Genomic DNA, 23,412 nt, shown 5'->3' with positions numbered 1-23,412 from the left:
ATACTGTACTTACACTGAATAAACTTCATGTGTGAATAATATATAAACCTTAAACCATTTTACTTTATCTTCAGTCATAATCTTTGAAAATATTTAACCATCTCTGCATCTGCAGGTTCCTCCCCCTCCACGGAGCCGCCCGAAAGATGAACAATAACATTAAAGATAATTAACCTCCCCCCCCCCCCCCCCCTTCCCCCAAGTTTAAGATAAAGCCTTTGACCAGGGCAACTCTTACTAGGCAGGGATAAGAAGATAGAAGATACTTTAAGAGAGCCGCCCCAATGGTGAGTGGCATCCTGGGCGATGCCATTGCTGTTTCACACAACTTTATTCAAACAGCTGCTATGAGCAAAGCCCGACCAAGGCCCTCTGCTGGCTGGATATTGGCTCCCATCTTCATCAAAGGTTTATGTGTTACATCAGAGAACATTTACTTTTACAATTTTAAACTTATGAGGTTTTAACCTATTATTTTATTCTTATTTATTTGTGGGTTTTTTTCTTTGATTTTTTTTTTTGCCAGTTGCCTGAGGCTTCCTGAGGCTGCCTGAGGCTTCCAGTTGCTTGAATTCTGGATATCAGGGATATTACTGAACCATCTTGCCCTTCCTCCATCTCAGACCACCCAATCCATTATACCTTCCTGAGGTTTGCATAGATGATTCTAAGAATCCTAATGTGTAAATAACTTTACTTCCAGGTAAACAATGCCATTTGGAATGGTTTATTACAACTACATGTAGTGCACTTCAAATAAGCTAGAGAACCTAGTCCCAATTCAAAATTAGATGGACATGAATTCTCATACAATTGGCTAGTGACTGTTCACATCTACAGAGGAAATCTGAAAGAGCAGCAGTAAATTCTGGAAATGCTCTGGAGTCAGGCAAAGTAAATATTTCATGTTGACGGCCATTATCAGGAGGGAAGGTTGTCTCTAGCAGAGGCTTTTGATGAAATCTGAATCGATAACTCTGCTTCTCTGTGCACAGATCAATCTTGACCTAGTGACCATTTCCAGAATTTTCTACAGCTGTTACAGATGTCAAAGCTGCAATTTTTTTGCTGTTAGAAGGATGAAATTGCTTCTACAGATTCCCAAACACAATAAACAAGTTAGAAAAACTGGCACAAAATAATGCAATCCCATACAGCTTAGGCCACATGAAAGGAATTGAGATATCTACACTTTGATTTTCCGAAGAACAGGAAATCCCTTCTGTTAATAAAACAAACAGTGAATTATTCTCTAAATTAGACTAAAGACTGTTCCAAGCAACTTGGATCACAGGGATTCAGCAGTGCCTGGCAGTTGTAGTGCAGACCTCTGGTCAGGCTATTAAGGATGGAGAGGGGAGTAAAAATTAAAATGGCGGCGCCACCGGCACTGCTGTAATGGTGGGGCTGCCGCTAATGTGGACCCAGGAAGAGCAGGGAGTGAAGTCTCAGCACTTCCCCACAGGAACCAAACACCCAGTCCAACTGCTGCTGACTCTGTGCAGTCTTTACATGGCCTGTTAAAGGTTGACCGTGGAGTCTGGTCCCAATATAGTTGCACCTTTGATTGGCAGTGGCCACGAGGCATGGCAGATTCTGGGGAAGCAGGGCACCAGAAAAATGGGGAGGCCACCCTGTTTAAAAGGGAAAAGCAGAGGAGGGGACCCACAGGACGAAGACCATGGCGGCAGAGCAGTGAGGGGCTCTGAGGCTGAAGAGCTTGCAGGCGGCGAGCTGTTGGTGACTCAAAACAAGGAATCCACGCAGGCTGTGGGCGACTGGGGTCTCAGGACTCGCACCAGGCTACAGGCTGGCTCAAGACTGGTAGAAGGGGTTCCACGTATCAGAAACGGGATGCGAGAGGGGGCTGGAGGCTTCCTGAACGTCTCAGAGGTTTGCCTCTGGACCTTGGGTTACTGCTGTTTGTGGGAGCGCTGGAGGTGAAGCCATGGACATTCAGTGAAACTGGGGGGGGGTGGGGGGGGACTCTCCTTTGCGTCTCTTTCTATGGCTATAAGGGGCACCAGGCAATTCTTACTTACCTTTTGGTAGACTAAAGGAAATTTCATGTAACATCACATTTTCTGTTTTATCACATGACAACAAAATAATCTTCAATCTTGAAGATGTCACACGGGTGCAGGGAGTGAACTCTGTGGTGTGACCTTGCCCAGTCGACTCTTCTCCATCCGACGGCAGCCATGGGTGCAGAGCTGGCAGGCCGTGCAGAACGAGTTGTAACACGGTAGAAATCTGCAGACACTGACCCTCCATAGCAACCCGCCCAGTGACCAGTAGCACCAGAACAGAAGGGCAAACCCTGCAATGACCCCCAGGATGATGTAGAGGGTGAGCAGAGATACATATGGCTTGTTGTCTGCAAAGAAGAGAGAAAAATTCAAGTCAATTAACCCACATACCTCAGAGGAACTTGAGTGGCTTAGAAAATAATTTTCTCCATGTAACGCCTAGTAACGCTGGACAATGAAGATTTTGCTTCCTGAACCCTTTTGTCTACATTTTATGGATTTGGGGCTGACGATTATGAAAATCACCTTATCATTTTCCTAACAGGTACATTTTTTTTAGATATAACCTATTTTTGTGATTTCCCGTCATTTTAAGTCTACTTCACGAATACAAAACCATGAAATGCCACATATCATTGAAAGTTCTTTTTCTGCATTTGTCCTTGGACTACAGGGATTGGTAGATGCCAGATAAGTGATTTTTCTGGTTGCTTGAGATTGCGTGCTGCATGAATGGAGAATTTTTTTAACCCATTTATTTTCCGCAGTTTTTTTTTGCCGTTTGCTTGAGGTTGCCAGTTATGTGAAATCCAAAAAACCGGGATTTTACTGTATTCACGCTGGAGCCACGTATCACTGGAGTAAGATGTCCCTAAACTTGTCTCAGCAAAAATGCAATCCAAAATGTTTCCTGTACTAGTAAGTTAACTTCAAGTGATTAGGGAACCCAGAATCAACTGAACACCATCATCTTTCTGCATTATCCTTTGAAGAAATACTCCCCAGTTCTACTTTCACCACCAAGGTTGATGATATCCCATTTTTCCACATTATATTCTATCTGCCATGTTTTTGTCCATTCATGGAACCTGCTTATATTTCCTCAAAGCCTCTTTGCAATATCCTCATTGTCCACAGTATCACGTTGTACCATGTTGTGAACTATAACATTTCTGGAAAGTTCTGGTTTCCTTGCAAACAGTAGAATTTCAGTCCAACCCTCACACAGCCAGGGATTGGAAAAAATTAAGCCAGAATGTGTTGTGGGCAGAACTGCTATTTCCAGGAATGGGAGATGTTCTGTCTTCCTCAAGGATCCATGTGAGACCACCAGTGGGATCATCCTATTGAACCTGTGATCTCCAGCACAGTAGTCAATGCTGAGGACTTACAGTGGGCCGGCCCCGATGCAGCAGGAATTTAGTCCATGCAATTTAGGATCTAGGCAACAAACCTCTTTACATAGAAAATGATCAGGCTAGAGTTTAAATAAAGCACCTGCACCAGAGTCTGGATAGGGAATGTTGTTCGAGAGAAGGTGATGATGCCTTCTTGGTGTCTGACAAAATGTATCGAGATGGGTAGAAGGTGATGATGAATTGTTACGCTCCCCGGTGCTCATGTTGGTTTCATTGGGAGTCGGTAAGATGGAGAAATTATCTACAAAAGAGGATCATAATGGATATCAAGATAAAGAAAACCTGTGCAATCAGAAGTCTTCCAAAAGAACAAGACCTAAATACAGATAGTTACAGATGTGTCATATTTCCACAGTAAAGAGCACTACACAAAATATTACTTTTTAAAAATTTAGATGTAAAAGGGCCTTCTGCCCAATTAATCTACTACCCCTGTACATTTTGAAGGATGGGACAATGGAGCCCCTGGAGGAAACCCACACGGATACGGGAGGAATGTATAAACTCCTTGCAGACAGCGCCAGATTTGAACCCACACTATAGAAGAGGTACAAGGACTGCTTAAAGAAATCTCTTGGTGCCTGCCACATTGACCACCGCCGGTGGGCTGATCTCGCCTCAAACCGTGCATCTTGGCGCCTCACAGTTCGGCAGGCAGCAACCTCCTTTAAAGAAGACCGCAGAGCCCAAAGGAGGAAAAACCCAACACCCAACCCCAACCAGCCAATTTTCCCTTGCAACCGCTGCAACTGTGCCTGCCTGTCCCGCATCGGACTTGTCAGTCACGAACGAGCCTGCAGCAGACGTGGACATACCCCTCCATAAATCTTCGTCCGCGAAGCCAAGCCAAAGAAGAAGAAAGAAGAATAATAGTTTTGTACTTACTGCTGCACTAACCGGGCTGCCCAACACAGGGCATTTAGATAAGAACCCAACAATATTTTCTCATGAGATGTAATGAGATCCCATGGTACAATTTCAAAAAAGATGGAAATTTATCCCAATATATTTGTTTAGATCTGTTATTACGTTAACACCATTAAACAAAAATGAAAGTCATAATCTTGCTGTTTGTGTAAACCTGTTGTGTTCCAATCAATGCAGGGTGGTTAGCATAAAAGAGTAATGCTGTCTTAAAACATGCACCAGGCCCCTGCGAGACCACACCTGGAGGAACTTTGCTCTCCCAGTCTAAAAAGGAGCGGGTTCCCCAGTCTGCTCTCTGTGATGGCCAGTCTACCACATGAGCAGAGATTGTAAAGGCTAGTGCTACCATTCTGAACCTTTTCTATTTGGCTATGCCCCTCCCCCCAGAACTCTGCTGACAGTTTATGGGCCCCCTTCCCTGAGAAGTAGCCATTTTGAATTCTTCCATACTTTTCTCCAACTGACTACCTTACAAAAAAATCAATTAAAAAAAATTATATTACATGAGGTGAAAAGAAGACAGGGCTTTTACTTAAATGTGCTGTGGTCCCAAAGTGGTGGGAGGGAGGGGGGGTGATACGTGGGGTCACAGTCGAGAATGGCTGGTCAAGAGTTTAGAAGACTGAGAGGTTACAATGTTCTAAGAGGGCTTGATAGGGTAGATGTAGATTTCAGATTTATTGACAGAGTACATATATAACAACCTCATATGGTCCCTTAACACCAGCTCCATAGCCAAGAAAGCCCAGCAGTGCCTCTACTTCCTGCAAAGGCTGAGGAAAGTTCATCTCCCACCCTCCATCCTCACTACATTCTACAGAGGATGTATTGAGAGCGTCCCGTGCAACTGCATCACCACCTGGTTTGGAAGCTGTACCTCCTTGGACCGCAAGACCCTGCAGAGGACAGTGAAGTCAGCGGAAAAGATCATTGGGGTCTCTCTTCCTACCATGAAGGATGTCTATAACACTCAATGCAGGCGAAAGGCAATAAACATTGTGAAGGTCTCCACACACCCCTCATGTAAACTGTTCTCCCTTCTGCCATCAGGGAGGAGGTACTGTAGCACTCAGGCTGTTATGTCCAGATTGGGCTTGGAAAGGTTCTTTGCACTTACAATCTTGTTGATCTTTCCTGTTGGTAGGTGACTAAACTGCACACAATACTCCAAATTTGGCCTCACCACTGCCTTCTACAACTTTCAAAATAACACCCCATCTCCTGTATTCATTGACTGTGAAATGTTTAAATAAATTCTGAGGTTGGGAAAGATGATATATAAATGTACTCCATCTTCAATATTCATTGCAGCGACTTCATCCCTAACATCGAAGTACTCGAGATGGCAGAGGCCGACAGCATCGAATCCATGATGCTGAAGATCCAACTATGCTGGGCAGGTCACGTCTCCAGAATGGAGGTCCATCGCCTTCCCAAGATCGTGTTATATGGCGAGCTCTCCACTGGCCACCGTGACAGAGGTGCACCAAAGAAGAGGTACAAGGACTGCTTAAAGAAATCTCTTGGTGCCTGCCACATTGACCACCGCCAGTGGGCTGATATCGCCTCAAACCGTGCATCTTGGCGCCTCACAGTTCGGCGGGCAGCAACCTCCTTTGAAGAAGAGCGCAGAGCCCACCTCACTGACAAAAGACAAAGGAGGAAAAACCCAACACCCAACCCCAACCAATTTTCCCCTGCAACCGCTGCAACCGTGTCTGCCTGTCCCACATCGGACTTGTCAGCCACAAACGAGCCTGCAGCTGACGTGGACATTACCCCTCCATAAATCTTCATCCGCGAAGCCAAGCCAAAGAAGAAATAAGCTGGGAGATGATTAGAGAAGAATGATATTGAAAATGTAAGTTTTACAATGCTAACTGGAAGGCAGAAGATGCCTGCATTCCATTCTTTGCTGTTATCTTCTGGAGCTGATAAGAACTCCTTATTCGGTAAGGTAGTAAAAGACTATTGGATAAGGGACATGACCCTGATTAACAAATCCCAAGGGAATATTCCTTAATGTCCACGTGCTGTAGGTTTCTGTGAGGGGCGCTGGACAAAGTGGCGACTCTCTGCCTTACAGTAGACAAAAGTGAAAGAATTTCTTGCATGTTACATTCTAAATGTAGTATTACGTAACAAGAATGAAACCTTTACCTTTAAAGAGAATTCGTTGAAGTAATCAGAAGGTAGAAAACAGAAGTGTGAAAGTGGAACAGGGAGAGATGGGAATCTGGAACATCAGGATAATGATGGGAAAGGGGAGGCAGCAGGAGATGGGTGAAGAAACCCTAGTATTTCTCAAACTGGGGGTGAAGTGGACAGAGCAGAGGAGAAAGTTTTTGGAAGATGAAGTAAAATGTAGAAGACTGGGACTGCAGATACCAGAATCTAGAGCGAAAAACAAACTGCTGAAGTAAAACTGGGTCGAGCAGCATCTGTAGGGGAGAGGGAATTGTTGATGTTTTGGGTCAAGACCCAACATCAGCACCAAGTGAAGAGAAAAGATTGCTGGTAAAAGGGTGAGAAGTGGTGATAGGTGGATTGAGGAGGAGGGGGGGGGAGGATGAAGTTGGTAGACGGGCAGCTGATTAAGAAGTGGAAGCCGACAAGGAAAATAAGGGAGGTGGAAGTGGGTGGGGAGGGGCAGTACAGGAGAGGTAAAGATGGAGAGAGAGGCTGGAGAGTGAAAAACAGTGACATAAAAGGCTACCAGAATGGGAATCTGGTAATAAGGAAGATGGCAATGGGGACCATTTCAGGGAGAGGTGAAGGGCAGATGGAACCAGATGGGGAAGGGGATCATGTTGGTGAAATATGTGGGTACCAGGGGGATGCAACAAGGTGGTGGCATAGGAAGGAAGTGGGTGACGGGAGGTTCTAGGAACAGGGACTGGTGAAGGAACCAAAAATGTGGAGAACCAGAGGAATATCAAAAGGAGAGAGAGAGAGGGAGAGAGAGAAGAGTGGTGAGAACTATCTGAAATTGGAAAATTCACTCTTCATGCCATTGAATGTAGACTACCCAGGCACAATATAAAGTGCTGTTCCTCAAGTTTTCATTGGGCTTCACTCTAGTTAAGATGAACAGATCAGTGTGGGGAAGGAAAGAGAGTTGAAGCAGCAGCAACCTGGAGCTCAGAATGGACAGAGTGCAGGCGGCCTGCAAACTGGTCTCCTGCTTTGTGCTTGGTCTCCCTGACGAAGAGAAGGCCACTGTCTTAAGAAAGCAGTCTCCATCCTTGAGGACCCTGACCACCCAATCCATGCCTTCTTCATACTGCTACCTTTGGGAAGTAGGAGCCTGAAGGAGAACACACAGTGGCTCAAAAGCAGCCTCTTCCCCTCCACCATCAGATTTCTGAATGGCCCAATGATCCACAGATACTACCTCACTTTCTCTTAATTGTGCACAAATTTATATATTTTTGAATGTCATTTCATAGCAACATGTTGCATCAAAACAAGGAATAACAATTAGAATATTGTGTTCAGATCTGGTCACCTCACTACTGGAAGGATGTGGATGCTATAGAAAAGTGGCAGAGGAGATTGACAAGGATGCTGCCTGGACTGGAGAACACGCCTTCTGAGGATAGGTTGAGTGAAACTTAAATCTTTTCTCCTTAGAGTGGCAGACATGAGGGTGCCTGATAGAGATAAGATGATGAGAGGTCAGAGACTTTTTCCCAGGGCTGAAATGGCTTTAAGGGTAAGTATGTAGGGGGTGTAGATTCTTCACACAGAGAGTGCTGAGTGCATGGAACGTCGGAAACTGCAGTGGAGGCAGGGATATTTCAATAGTCTACACCGGTGGTTCCCAACCTTTTTCTTTCCACTTGCACACCACTTTATGTATTCCCTACACCATTAGGGCTCTAAGATTAGTAAGGGATTGCTTAAGGTGGTAAGAGGGTGGGAAGGGAAGGGTTGAAAACCACTGTTTTAATCGTCCCTAGTTGACTCGTCATGTGCACGGTTTCATAACTCCAAGGGAAATGGGCCAATGACCATTTTTCTCAAGCAAAATATTGCAGTAGCAATTGGGTCTAGAGCGGGGTTTCTCAACCTTCCCTTCCCACTCACAGACAACTTTAAGCAATCCCTTACTAATCACGGAGCACCAGGTGGTGTAGGGGTTACTGAAAATGGGATGTGAGTGGAAAGAAAAAGGTTGAGAACCACTGGTCTATTAGATGGGTAGGGAAATCCTAAGCAGTTGTTAGACTAGATTATTAGGTTGGCACCACACTGTGGGCTGAAGGGCCCATACTGTGCTGTGTTCTATAATCCACTACTTCGTTTGTCCAATAATTATTTTGAAACTGGTAGAAAAAATAGATTGTATGGTGGTAACTAGAATTATTTCTGTTGTGGCAAACATTATCGGTTTAATCCAGAACATGTACAGTGATCCAGATCATTCTCTTCTAATTAATGACCCAGAACAACTGTTGTCCAGCCCATTAAGCTCATCTTACCTTTACATTTTTCTGAGTGAAATCCTGACTCATCACTTGCATCACCGCAATTGTCAATCCTTTCTGAGTCACAGACGAGACTCATGGGAATACATTTTCCATTTTGGCATTGAAAGTACGTTTCTTCGCTGCACTTTGAAGCTTTCAAACCTGCAATTAAGTATTTGAAAGTTTTAGATATTCTGCTTCCAGGTGAAGTATATATATTTTTCAGAAAAATAGGAGACTGGTTCCATGAGATAAAGTTGAGTTGACAGCCTAAAATAATGCGTAAGGTCGAGTGATTATTGAATTTTTAAATTAGATGCCGACTAGGGTGCAGTGCTAATTTTTTTAAGGGCTCGAGCTCACCAAAAACGGCAACAAGGAGGTGCTGCCCCATGAGATGCCGGAGCAGCGCTGGCAGAACTGCACGCCTGGATGGTGACTGCAATTAGGAAAGAATCTTTAAAAACTCATTCCATTGCACCCTCGAGTTCACTTCCATCCTGTTAACCCTTGGATGTACAATTGACATTATCCTATTTACATCGCCAGTGCCAATCATGTATAGTTTGAGCAAATTTTATGACGATATTAATTGGTCACACATATGGAACCAAATTTATAGTTCCAGTTTCATATCATAATCATTTCAATATTTAAATATTTCATTTACAGGAGTTAAATGGTTGTACAACATAGAAAGAAGCCATTGGCCAGACTCACTATATCATCCCATTCCTGCACTAATTTCCCGAGTAATCTATTCTCCCCATTTTTACGGGGGCAGTTAACATTGAACAGTCAGGCTATTAACATGCATGTCCATTGGATATGTCAGAGACCCAGAGCATCCACAGGAGACCCATGCGGTCACAGTGCAAACTGCACACTGATAGCTCCGAAGGGTAGTATTGAACCCGGATTGACGCTGGCTGCAGCAGCTCTCTTTGCATCCCCATGTCACCTCAAAAAAAAAGTATTAATTGCTCAGGTAATATGCTTTACACAATCCTTCATCATCACCACTGAAGCCAGCCCTGTTTCTCTTCCCATAGATGTGGACTAACCTCTGAGTGTTACCAACATATTTTTAAATTTAGTCATACAGCACAGTAACAGGCCATTTTGGCCCACGAGTCTGTGCCACCCAATTTACACCCAATTAACCTACACTCCTGGTACATTTTGAACGGTGGGAGGAAACCGGAGCCCCCGGGGAAAACCCACATAGGCAGAGGAAGAATATACCAACTCCTTACAGACAGTGTGGGATTCAAACCCCGGGCTCAATCGCTGGCGCTGCACTAACCGCTACACCAACCGTGCTACCCTACTTACTGTTTTTATATTGAATAGAGAAGTTATTATGTGTGGAGTTAATGTAGCAACACAACAAACTTTGAACAGACCTGAATTATCCAGTACTGAACCATCCATATGAGAATGTTAAATTACAGAACCTTAGAACCATAGACATTACAGCCAGAAACAGGCCCTTCTGGCCATCTAGTCTATGCCGAAATATTAATCAGCCTATTCTCACTGACCTGCATTAGGACTGTGGCCCTCCATACCACCCATGTACCTGCTAAATTGTTCTTAAATGTCAAAATCAAACCCTCATTCACCACCTCAGCTGGCAGCTCATTCCATACTCTCCGTGTGAAGACGTTTCCCCTCATGTTTTCTTTAAACCTATGGCCTCGAGTTCTTGTCTCAACTACCCTCAGTGGAAAAAGCCTGCTGGGATTTTATCTGCACCCCTCATAATTTTGTATTCCTCTATCAAATCTCCTTTCACTCTTTCTTCTCAAATATGAATAGGTACACGCCCAAACATTGTATTTTGCACATGGATAAGAAACAAATGCTCTCCAGGTAATATGTGAAATTAGAAATACAAACAGGCATGCACTAATTTATTGGGAGGTCTGATTTAATGGGGATATGATTAAATTATTGAACAACCATCCAGAAGCTTGACATTTAGTGTCACAAGTTTAAATTCCAAGAACTCAGGAACCTAAATGTAGGTTAATTAAATAAAGTAAGAATTAGAAGCAGGTGTCGATGCTCATTTGAAAAGCCCATCCAGTCACAAACACCTCCAGGAATGTCATCTGCTGTCTTTGTGCATTCTGACCGATATACGACTCCAGATGCACCAATATGGCTGTCTCTTAACAGCCTCCACAGATCAGTGGAAATCAGGGATGGACGATTAACTGCTGGGATTGCTTGCAATGTCCATGTCGCATAAATGAATGATAACAAAGGCATTCTATTTAAAATGCTTTCAATTTAATTTAGACGTACAGCACACTAACAGGCCCACATATACACCAAATTCACCAATTATCCTATAACCCCCGTATGGTGGAAGGAAATGAAAACTCCCAGAGGAAACCCACGCAAACATGGGGAGAACATACTTACAGACAGTGACAGGCACGAACCCGGGTTGCTGGTGCTGTAACAGTGTTGCACTAAACCATACGCTAACTGTGGCTAAGATCCAATTGTGATAGGCAGACCAAGAAAAGTAATACAATTTTGCCTTGGTTTATTGAACAAATAACATTAAATTCCCTATGAGTTTTAGTTCACCTCAATGATTTTCATGAACTTGCTGTATCTGCATTTAATTTTCTATGATGGAATAGGCACCTTTGCATGATAGGTGATATATTAATGACCACCAATAAACATTCTCATTGATTTCTTGTGCCTAATTATTTCTAAGTTACTTAAAAAAAAACAAATGTGACATTTTCTCGATCCAATCGACCTTCCCTACCCTGTTTATTATTCAATGCGTTTATTATTGAATTCACTCTCAATCCTTCTGTTGTTTGCTACTTCATCTTTTAATCTCATTAGTAAAAGACCTCTCCCCAGAAGATCTGCTATCATAAGATTCCCTCTTAGTCGGAAAAATATCACACCTGGCTGGGAGATTAAATACCCAAAAAGTGCAGCGTCAAGAATCGCACCATGAGAACTGAGGAACTTGAATGTAGGTAAATAAATGTGCAATTAAAAGCCTCTCATAATTTTATAACCCTCACCTTTTGATGTTCCACAGAAAACAACCTAAGTTTATCCCTATACCTCATTCCCTCTAATCCAAGCAATGTATAGGTTTATCTCTTCAAAGACTCCACATCCTTTCTGTAACCAGAATTGCGCACAGGATTCCAAATGTGGCCTAACCAAAGTTTTATATTGGTGGAAACATGACTTCCTTTTTCTTATGCACAATTATCCCATCCAATGAAGCCAAGCATATACCACACGCCTTCTTTACCACCCTATCTACTTGTGGGGATACTTTCAAGGAGCCATGGTCCTGGATCCCCAGATCGCTCTGCACATTAATGTTTTTAGGGAATCTCATTAACTTTATACAGATATTGACTCTGACCCAAAATGCAAAACCTCCACTTACTTCCCATCTATATCTGTAACTGGTAGACCACACATGTCAAACTCTGGCCCGCGGGCCAAATTTGGCCCGCGATATAATTATATTTGGCCCACAAGATCATTTCAAAAATGTATTAGAGGTGGCCCGCTGGCCGCCGCGCCAGTATAGCGCATGCACAGCTAATATTATAAATCCCAGAATGCATTGGCGTCAGCCCGCTAATCGCCCCCACCTCCTCTGTTTATGTTGCAGTGTCTCACCGTGGACTCTGGTTTTGGGGCCTGGCCGGTGTCAGGGGAAGCCAAGGCCGCTTCCCAGCACCCGGAACCGGAGGCCTCGGGCCTGACCTTGCCAGGACCGTTGCCCACTCCTCCTCCCTGCCGCAGGCCGACCCGCGACTCATGGTGACGGGGCTGCTGATCCGCCGAGATGCCGCCCTGCAGCGAGAGCCGATGCCCCCGCACTATCGTTGTCCAACCCGATCGCCCGCAAACCCCGCCCTCCCGCACACAGGCCTAAGTAAGTATTATGAACTTTAATCTCAGGATAAAACGATCTTCCAATAGTTTCATGTCACAGTGATAAATATATTCCTGGTTAAAAATGGTCCAGCACCTGGATACAAGCTCATTAGGCATAAAACTTGAAAAGTGTGTAAATCAAAGGATATCTGTACCAATGGTAAAAAGGCATGGCAAATAACCCTGCTAGAGTTCATGCCCACAATCAGTCACCCATTTGATTGTTTCAGGAATCATGTTATTCTCCCACATTCTCAATAGCCCTCAGAATTTTACTATTCGACAGCACACTAGCAACATTTGACAAATCCTCTATAGAGAAATATTATTTATTGAATATTTTATTTCTCATTTGTTAATGCTTCTGAAAGAGTTTATCCAAAAATATTATTAAACATTTATTTTAATAAGAAAAAGTTTAACATTACATATGTTGAAAGAAGAGAAAACATGCAGATGTTGTTGAAAATTTTCAATAAATATTTAGTTCAGCCCTCGACTTAGTCCAAGTTTTTAATTTTGGCCCTCCGTGAATTTGAGTTTGACACCCCTGTGGTAGACAGTAAAATTCCAATTGTCCGGAATTCAAGTAACCGGCAAAAATAAATGTAAAAAATATGGAAGTCAAAAATTGGCACACCTCGCACAACCTCAACCAACAACAACATTCACTTACTCGGCATCTACCAATCTCTATAGGTGCCAGATAGCAGGGGCTTTAGTGTGTATCCTTTTGTATTCTTTGATAGCACACTCTCCACGGCTCTGCCAAACCTAGTGTCATCTCCAGCTACTTTTTCGTCAAAATTATTTATATATATATATCACAATCAAAATTTCGAGTGTGCCCCCAAGAGATGAATTGTATCTAATTCTTCGGGTATATTGTAGATTGTTAGTCCAAAGGACATCCTCTACGGAGAACTAGCAATAGGCAAGAGGAACGTTGCTAGGCCCCAGCTTCACTTCAAGGGCCTCTGAAAGCGTGGCATGAATGCCTTAAAAATCAACGCAGAGTGCTGGGAGGTTACAGCAGATGACCGCAACGAATGGTGAGGCATTCTTCATCCACACCTAGAGCAAGGTGAAAGGATGATCTGGAGTCAGTGTGAGGAGTGGAGAGCAATGCGTAGAGCACAGCAAACAGCAGATAGCAATTCAACAATGCCCTATATTTGCAGCAACTGTGGCCGAACCTGCCGTTCCAGATCAGCTTCCACATCCACAGCTCCTGCTGCTCAGCAAACCAGTGATTACCAGAAGTACAATAGCCATGGTCGATCACGACCGATAAGAGAGAGAGACCAACTTCCACCCAATCCCATCATACTCTCCTTCAAGTGCCATTAGATGTAAACTTTGACCAGGTTTCTCCAGTGACATGAGCTGTGTGTCTTTGCTGAGTAGACAATTTGGCAGTGTTCTATGAAAATCCATGGGGTGTATTGCAGTGAAATCACACGATTGGGCTTAGTATTTATATTGTTCCAGAGTGATGTTGAAGAAGCAAGTCTGAAGTGCTTTATTTTTAATGTAAGTTACTTTCTCTTAAAACAACTCTCAACTGTGTTCATTGATTCCCAGAGGAATCACTACATGGGCCATCTTAAGGTAGGTGACTTTCAAGTAACTTTCACTTTATTGTAGGAGCCAGCCAGGTAGTATAAAGGCTACTTGAATGCAGGATAGTTTTTAGAAGAGTTTCGGCAGCTTCAAAGGGTTTTGAAATGGATGACTGAACTAGTGCAGTAAAGACAACAAAATGGTGGAGAAATTCAGCTGGTCATTCCAGCATCTATACGAGACAAAGATATATCACCGATGTTTCGGGCCTGAGCCCTTCTTTAAGGAAAATTCAGAAAAGGCAGAAGCAGGATATATCAGAAAGTCTCAGAACTCAAACCATGGGGGAGGAATCCAGACCAACAAAAGGCGTTAATTGGATATAATAAGGGACGAGGTAGAATTTAGCATGTCTGTGTGAAAGACAATGGTGGGGGGGGGGGAAGAAGGGGGTGGAGGGGTGGGTTTTAACGAAAGACAGAGGACTCGATATTAATCCCATCTGGTTGGAGGGTGCTCAGTCAGAAGATGAGGTGTTGTTCCTTCAATTTCCCGGTGGTCTCAGTCTGGCAGTGCATGACACCATGGACAGACATGTCGGCAAGGGAATGGGTTGGAGAATTGAAATGGGTGGCCACTGGGAGATCAGTGCCATTGAGGTGGACAGAGATGAGGTGTTCAAGAAAGTGATTTCCCAGTCTGCGTCCAGTCTCTCCGCCGTAGAGGAGACCACAGCAGGACCACTGGATGCAGTAGATGACTCCTGCAGATTCACGTGAAATGTTGTTTCAGTTGGAAGGACTGTATGGGACCCAAAATAGTGGTGATGGAGGAGGTGTAGGTGCAAGTGGAGCATCTCCTGTGGTCACAGGGGGAGGGAGGAGTGGACAAGGAGTCATGGAGAGAGTGGATCCTGCGGAAGCCGGAGAGGGGAGTAAAGGGGAATAAGTGTCTAGGTGGTGGGATCATGTAGTAGATGACGGAAATGATGGAGGAAGATGTGTTTGGTGAAGAGGCTAGTGGGTTGGTAAATGAGGACAAGAGGAATCCTGTCCTTGTTACCTATGGGGATGGAGGGGGCCAGGGCAGATGTGCAGGTAATGGAGGATAAGCAGGTGAGTGCTGAGTTGATGGTGGTAGAGGGAAAGCCACGTTGTTTAAAGAAGGAGGACATCCCTGATGATCTACCATGGAAGTCCTCATCCTGGATGCAGATGCGACGGAGATGGAGGAATTGAAAGCATGGAATGTAATCCTCACAGGGAAGAAGGTGTGAAGAGGTGTAGTCGAGGTAGCTGTGGGAGTTGGTGGGTTTGTAGAAGATGTCTGTCAAGAGTTTGTCTCCAGAGATGGAGACAGAGAGATCGAGGAAGGGAAGAGTGTCGCTGCAAGTGGACCAAGTGAATTTGAAGTCAGGGTGGAAGTTGGCAGAAAAGTGGATGAAGTCAACGAGCTCATCCTGGATACATGAGCAGCACCAAAGTAGTCGTTGATGTAACAGAGGAAGAGTTGAGGGGCCTTTCCTGTGTAGGCTTGTAGCATGGATTGCTCCACAGAGCCAGCAAAAAAGGCAGACACAGCTGGGGCATCCGTGGCTACTCCTTTAACCTGGAGAAAGTGGGATGAGTCTAAGGAGATATTTTTGAGGGTGAGGACAAGTTCTGCCAGACAGAGGAGGGTGGTGCTGGAGGGGAGACTGGTTGGTTCTATTGTCCAGAAAGAAACAAAGGACTTTGAGCCCTTCAGTATGGGGAATGGATCCTCCCCCATTGTTTGAAATCTGAGATTTTCTGATATATCTTGCTTCTGCTTTTCTGATTTTTCTTTAAGGGCTCAGGCCAGAAACATCAGCAATATGTCTTTGTCTTCTCTAAATGCTGGAAAGAAGGGCTGAGTTCCTCCAGCTTTTTGGTGTGTTTACTACAATCACAGCATCTGCAGCCTATCCTGTTTCACTTGACTGAAATAGTGTAGAACAGGGAAGGATGCTCTCTCTGAAACTGAAGAAGGAGACCAAATTGAGCCACGCCACTGTACTTGTTACCACGATAGGTGTAGAAATGTGTGAAGTTCATTCCAAGTCCAAAACTGTACTGAGAAGGGGATAAATGCAATTTTTCGAAACTTTCAGATGAGAAGAGTAAAATATGAAAATCTCTAGACACTCTAGATTGAAGTAAAAACATAATGCGGAGAAACTCAGCAGGTCAAACAGTATGTAGCAGAGAGATAGATACCAATGTTTCAGGCTTGAGCTCTTCATCAAGGAACCCGTCAGTACTGTCCATCATGAAATAATTCTCTTCAAATGACAAACATGAAAACCCAGGAGGCCTCTTGCAATTTTAAATAGGTACAGAAAATCAATATAATGTGACAAAAGAATCCAACTCATGGACCCATGTAAATCTGCAATTATAGCTTCCCACGGTGAACAGGAGCCTCTTGATTTATCACAGAGATAAAGGTAAGCGGGACTGATTGCTGCAGGATGCCAAGTCAGGAGAGAATGGAATGTAGGAAGTTGGGTGTGATCATATCAGAACAATTATAGGAGTAATCTTTAAAGCAGACATGAAAGGAAAAGTAAATGGGAACGGTTAGCATGGCGGTGAGCGCAATGCTGTTACAGCGCCAATGACCCATGTTCAAATCCAACACTGTCGGTACATTCTCCCACTGTCTTTGTGGGTTACCTCCGGGGGCTCTGGTTTCCTCCCACCCTTCAAAATTTACAGGGGCTGTAAATTTAGACATACATATTTCGACCTATGAGTCCGTGCCATCCAATTTGCACCCAATTAACCTCCATCTCCGGAACGTTTCGAATGGTGGGAGGAAACCAGAGCCCCCAGGGAAAACTCATGCAGACATGGGGAGAAGGTACGAGCCTGCAGACAGCACGGGATTCAAACCCTGGTCCCAATCACTGAAACTGTAAAGGTGATGTGCTAACCACTACCCCAACCTTGCTGCCCAAACCGGGCCTCTGAATAAAAACTAAAGGGTGGAAGGAGGAGCAGTCCAAACCAACAGTCAAAATGTCTGCCCAAGGTCTCATGCACTGCCAGATTGAGACCACCTCATCTCTAACTGAACACCCTCTAACCGGATGGCATGAAAATCAACGGTTTCCATTAAATCCCCCCTAATTCCTCCTCCTGTTGCCTTTCTGGCTTTTCCCCAACTCTCTCTCTCTCTCTCTCTCTCTCTCTCTCTCTCTCTCTCTTCTCCCCTTTTCCCTCTGTCTCCTTTCACAGAGCCAGAATCAATTCTCACCGGTCCTCTTATCATACCCAATTCACACCTTTTGGCTGTTGGTCTGGACTGCACCCCCGGCCAGTCTTCAGTCTTCATTCCGAAGCCTTTCTGTTTTTGCTTATACCTTGAAGAAGGTATATATCTTTACCTCCTATCGACACTGAGACTCGCTGAGTTCTTCCCGCATTTTTTGTGTGTGTTTTTACTCTAATAATGCCTTCCAAGTCTTAACATCACCACCTGCGGAGAAACACAAGAACTGTAGACGCTGGAATCTTGAGCAAACATTGAACTACTGAAGGAACTCAACGGGTCAGGCAGCATCTGTGGGTAGAAATGGTCAACCAATGATTCAAGTTAGGACCCTGTATTGAGACTGAGGTAAGGAGTGGCGATATCAAATAGATGAATAGGGAAAGAAGATGGGCGGGTAGGGGGGGGGGGGGAACCAAGAGGTGGTAGAGTGTTGGACAAGATATATGGGCCAGGGGTGGATGGAGAGAAAAGTAAGAAGAAGTAGGTCAAAAAGAGTTGGAGGCAGTGGAACCAGATAGAGGTGGGGTGACCCAAAATTAGAAAAATCGGTGCTCATGCCAACTCCCACCCTCCCCTTAAATTTAACTGGACTCTTTCTGACACCTCTCTCCAGTTCTTGATTCTCACTTTCTGGACTCAGGACACTAACTACCCACAGACATCTATTTACAAATCCACTGACTCCTACAGCTCCCTGGGTTATACTGCTCCCCACCCAGTCCCTTGTACAGAAGCCATCCCTTTTTCCAATTCCTCAGCCTCCACCCTTTCTGTTCTCATCATAACACCAGAAATGTCCTCTTTCTTTCATAAACATGGGCTCTCCCTCACTGCCATTGACATAGCCCATACCCCTACATTCCTGCCCTCACCCCACCTCCCCTCCCCCTTCCACTCCAGGCAGAACAAGTCCCGTTGGTCCCTGCTTTACACCTCGCCAGCCTCTGCACTGGCACATCATCTTCCGACATTTCCACCAACTTCAGCACAATCCACCACCAACCATGTCTTCCCCTCTCCACCCCATTTGCTTCCCACAGAGACCTTCCAATCTACTCCACCCTCTCTATCCACTCTTCCTTCTCTTTTGGCACTTCCTGCAGTAACGCTAGTGTCCACCACCAAGTGGCGCTGCTGCGCTCCTGTTCAGAGGACACACTACCTGCCAATCAAGGTCACCCCAAGCCATCGAGGTGACCCTTACGATTGGCCTACCTAAACCACCAGGTGCTGCAGTCCAGGCAGCCCGCCCAAACTCAGCCCTGACCTTCACCCAATTGGCCCAGGTGAATTACCTCAGTTCACCCCTGCTGAGCCCCTGCACTTTGCTTCGAGCCATTTGCTACACTGACACTTACGAATGCCCCCCCCCCCCCACTCTGCCCCCAGAACTATAAAGGACCATGTACCCCTTTGTTCTGCCTCTTTGGACTCCTTGTGGCATGTAAGTATCACCTTCTACACTGGGTTGGGGTGAGTCTCGAGACTAGGTAGCAGAGCCGTGCCCGTACCAGTCAAGGGGTGGGGGGACCTTGACCCTGACTGTTGAATGTCTATGCTCTTGTAACTTCCCCAGTTTCTGTTGGTTTCCCCCTCGTCATCCGAAAATGTATGTTTATCCCCTGCATATTGTGTATGTGTAGATGTTTGCTTGACATATCGGCCCTGTTGTCTCAATTCCATCCCTGAAATAAATGTGTGTTTTGTACTTGCACTTTGGTCTGGTTCTTAACCTTTGGGACCCACACAAACCCGAACAACACCCCCTCACTTCTAATCAGAGCCACAGATGGATGGATGTTCCAGGTGAGGCAGAGCTTTGCATACACATTGTCCAACTTGATCTATGTGTATCCTCCTCTACATCAGTGAGACCAAACGCAGATTTCTCCAAACACCCACACTCTGGATGAAGGTCTTTCAGTAGCCGAGCATTTCATTTCCTTGCAGCATTCCCACGTTGATGAGGGCGACTGTAAACTTGAGGAACAACATATCATATTCTTCCGAGACAGCCTTAAAGCTAATGGCCAGTAAGTCTGACTTCGGTGATGGGGGTTATGTAGGGTATTCTTCGAGATAGTATATATGCATATCTGGATAGGCAGGGATTGATTAGGGGCACCCAGCATGGGTTTGTAAAAGGAAAGTCATGTTTGACGAACCTTGTTGAGTTTTTTGAGGAAGTGACAGAAAAGATGGATGAAGGTAGAGCGGTGGATTTGATCTATTTGGATTTTAGTAAGGCTTTTGATAAGGTTCCGCAAGGAAGGTTAATAAGGTTCAATCACTAGGAATTAGTAGAGAGATTGTGACATGGGTTGGCTGGGAGATAGACAATGAAGAGTCATGGTGGACAACTGTATGTCAGGTTGGAAGACTGAGGGGTGCCTCAGGGATCAGTGCTGGGTCCCTTGTTGTTTATCATTTATATTAATGATTTAGAGGAGGGTGTGGTTAACTGGATAAGCAAATATGAGGATGATACGAAAATAGGGGGAGTGGTGGATAGTGATGTAGATTTTCTTGGATTACAGAAGGATTTGGTTTGTTTGGCTGAAAGATGGCAGATGGAATTCAATGTAGATTAAGTGTGAGGTGTTGCATTTCGGTAAAAATAACCAGAATAGGCCATATACAGTTAAGGGGAGGGCATTGAGGCACGCAGAGGAGCAAAGGGACCTGAGGGTTATGGTACAGAGTTCACTGAAGGTGGATACCCATGAAGACAGGGTGGTTAAGAAGGTATATGGTATGCTGGACTTCATAAATCATAGTGTAGAGTATAGGAGCTGGGAAGTGATGCTGCAGCTGTTTAAGGCATTGATGAGGGCAGGTTTGGAGTATTCTGTTCAGTTCTGGTCTCCAAATTATAGAAAGGATATAGATAAGGTGGAGAGGGTGCAGAGAAGGTTTACAAGGATGTTGCCTGGCTTACAGTATCTGGATTACAGGGAGAGATTATGGAGACTGGGACTTTATTCATTGGAACGTAGACAACTGAGCGGGAACTTTATAGAGGTATTTAAAATTATGAAAGAAATAGATAGACTAGACATAAACAGACTCTTTCCCCTGAGGGCAGGGGAGGTTGGAACAAGAGGCCATGAGTTAAGTGTAAGGGGGCAACACTTTAGGAGAAATATTAGAGATGGCTTTTTCACTCAGCGAGTGGTGGCAGAATGGAATGAACTTCCGAATTAGATAGTTGCGGCAGGGTCCCTTCTGTCATTTAAGAGAAGGACGGAACATGGAGGTGAGGGGGTTGGAGGGTTATTGGCAGAGAGCGGGAGGGTTGAGCTAGTGGAGTTGTTCTCGTGAACCGGTGCGGACTCGAAAGGCCGACATGGCTTGTTTCCGTGCCGTAAATATATGGTTATATCAGTTTTTCACTTTTTAAGTACCCCCATCTCTATCTGTTTCCACTATTTCCATCTCCTCTGCATGCAATGCACAAACATGCTGGAGAAACTCAGCAGGTCACATAGTGTTGATAAGAAGTAAAGGGCCTAGGCCCTTCATCAGGTAGAACGAAAAACAGGTGGGGGCAGAGAGAAAAGGAAAGGAGAAGCTCACAGGCTGACAGGTAAAAGGTCATAGGGAAGATTAGGATAAAAATGGTGATGGGGAGAGGCTAACAGTCTGAAAGGAGAGGGAAGGGAAGTAGGTGGGGAGCTGGAGGAAATGAGACCAAGAGGTAGGGAGAGAGAGGCGGCGGTGGGGGAGGGGTGAATGGAAATTAAATAGATTGATGTTAATACCATCTGGTTGGAGAGTGCCTGTACCATGAGCATTATGTTCCATTTTACAAACTTTTTGAAAGAAAACCATAGAACATTACTGCACAGAAAGAGGCCCTTCTTCCCCTCTAGTCTATGCCAACCCATTTTTTTGCCTAGTCCTACTGACCTGCACCCATGCTTCTGCCATCCATTTACCCATCCAATTTCTTCTTAAAATTGAGTCCACATTCACCACTTTAGCTGGCACCTCATTCCATATTCCCACGACTCCGTGTGAAGAAGTTCCTCCTAAACTTTTCCCCTTTCACCCTTATCCTATGTCCTCTGGTTTGTATCTCACCTTCCCTCAGTGGAAAAAGTCGACCTACATTTAATCCCCCTCATAACTTTATATACCTCTATCAAATCTCCTCTCATTCTTCTACGCTACGGGGAATAAAGTTCTAACCTGTTTAACCTTTCCCTGTAACTCAGTTTCTTAAGTCTGGGCAACATCTTAGTAAATCTTCTTTGCACTCTTTCTATCCTATTGATAACTTTCCTACAGTTAGGTGATCAAAATTGCACACAATACTCCAAATCTGGCCTCACCAATGTCTTAAACAACTTTACCATAACATCCCAACTCCTGTACTCAGTACTTTGATTTATGAAGGCCAATATGCCAAAAGCTCTCTTTACAACCTTATCCACCTGAGATATCACTTTTAGGGAATTATATATCTATATTCCTAGTTCCCTCTGTTCTACCACACTCCTCAATGCCCCACCATTTACCGCTTTGCGACAAACTTCTGGTGCACTAATTAAAGGACACAGACAATGATTTCCATCAAAATTACTTGTAAATGTCCACATCTGAGCCAATACTACAGAGTACATTCATATTCAAATTTCCCATTTTTCAAATTGTGTAAGATTATATTTAAAAAATTTATACCAGGTATAAATCCGAAGTGTAAAAGTCGTTTAAAATATTTAAAAATTACCGCTTACACAAATAGTGCAATTTTCAGCTAAATGTGTATATGTCTTGACACCATGAAGGTCGGGTCTGTCAATCAGTTTTGGAGCTGAGGATGAAGGTATGTGCCTCCATGTTGGACTAGACATATAATTTTATATTTTATATAATGGATAGTTGGCTAAAAATGGAAAGTAAAACTGTAAGTGCAGTAATTTAAGGAGCTCTCATATTGTCACCTTGTGAACAGTACAAGATTCAGGAGGAACAAATGATAGGAAACAAATTTTATTTCACATATATTTTCAAGTGTTTATGTTCTTTGCTAATACATCTGCATGAATTATGGAGTAATCCCTGTGACGGGCCCTGAGGACCCCAAAACCCAGCAGCAATAGAAATTCACCAAGACAAATGGTTACTTAAATAAAAGTTACTTTTAATTTTCTTTAAACATGAAAACAGGATCAAACTTAACTTTTAAAACTTAACATTTTACTATTAACTTAACCCCCTTCTAATTCTAAGCACATGTGTGTAATTTGTGTATATGTTCAGGAAAGAATCTTTGATTCACAATCCAATCTCACTTCTCACTCCTCCAAGTTCACCGGTATCAGGATTCACCGGCACAGAATTCAACATTTATGAATTTCACCAGGCTTTGGTGCTTGAAAGGTAAATGGTTATTGCTCAGGAAGATTCTTGTCGGTTTTCAGAGAGAGATATGTTGTTCGCTGGACACAAACTGATTCCTTTTAATCAGTCATGTCAGTATTTTGCCGAAGAAACTTGCCCCCTCAGGGTTTTCCAGATGATAACCTCTTTCTTTCAGGTCACCACAGAGTTCCTTTTCTGTTTCCCTTATCTCAGACGAAACATTATACAGCCAGCCATATCCTCTTGTATGGACCACAGGGCTTTGAACAGGCTGAACTAAGAACTTACAACCCCCCGTCTTCAAAATGGTGTTTCAAAAAACTTCCAAAAGCCACTGCAGAAAACCAGCAGTCTCCCTCTCTCTCTTAGAGAAAACCTGTTTGGTCTCCTCTC

General features: G+C 44.1%; 1 protein-coding gene across 2 annotated transcripts in view; it reads right to left on the bottom strand.

Annotated features, from left to right (window-relative positions):
• Nucleotides 1-696: 696 nt before the first annotated feature.
• The window catches only part of ldlrad2 (low density lipoprotein receptor class A domain containing 2), a 55,509-nt gene continuing 32,793 nt past the window's right edge, over nucleotides 697-23,412 (bottom strand). For both annotated transcript variants that reach the window (XM_069919157.1, XM_069919156.1), the window contains 3 exons: nucleotides 8,860-9,009; nucleotides 3,528-3,689; nucleotides 697-2,377 (listed from right to left, as the gene is read on the bottom strand). In XM_069919157.1, the coding sequence (XP_069775258.1) occupies nucleotides 2,130-2,377; nucleotides 3,528-3,689; nucleotides 8,860-9,009 (560 nt within the window). In that variant the 3' untranslated portion in view covers nucleotides 697-2,129. The remainder of the gene's footprint in view (nucleotides 2,378-3,527; nucleotides 3,690-8,859; nucleotides 9,010-23,412) is intronic.

This window comes from Narcine bancroftii, chromosome 2 (genome assembly GCF_036971445.1).
Source record: "Narcine bancroftii isolate sNarBan1 chromosome 2, sNarBan1.hap1, whole genome shotgun sequence".
NCBI classification, from domain to species: Eukaryota; Metazoa; Chordata; class Chondrichthyes; order Torpediniformes; family Narcinidae; genus Narcine; species Narcine bancroftii.
The sequence above is the reverse complement of the archived record's forward strand: the minus strand, read 5'-3'. Positions and strand labels throughout refer to the sequence as shown.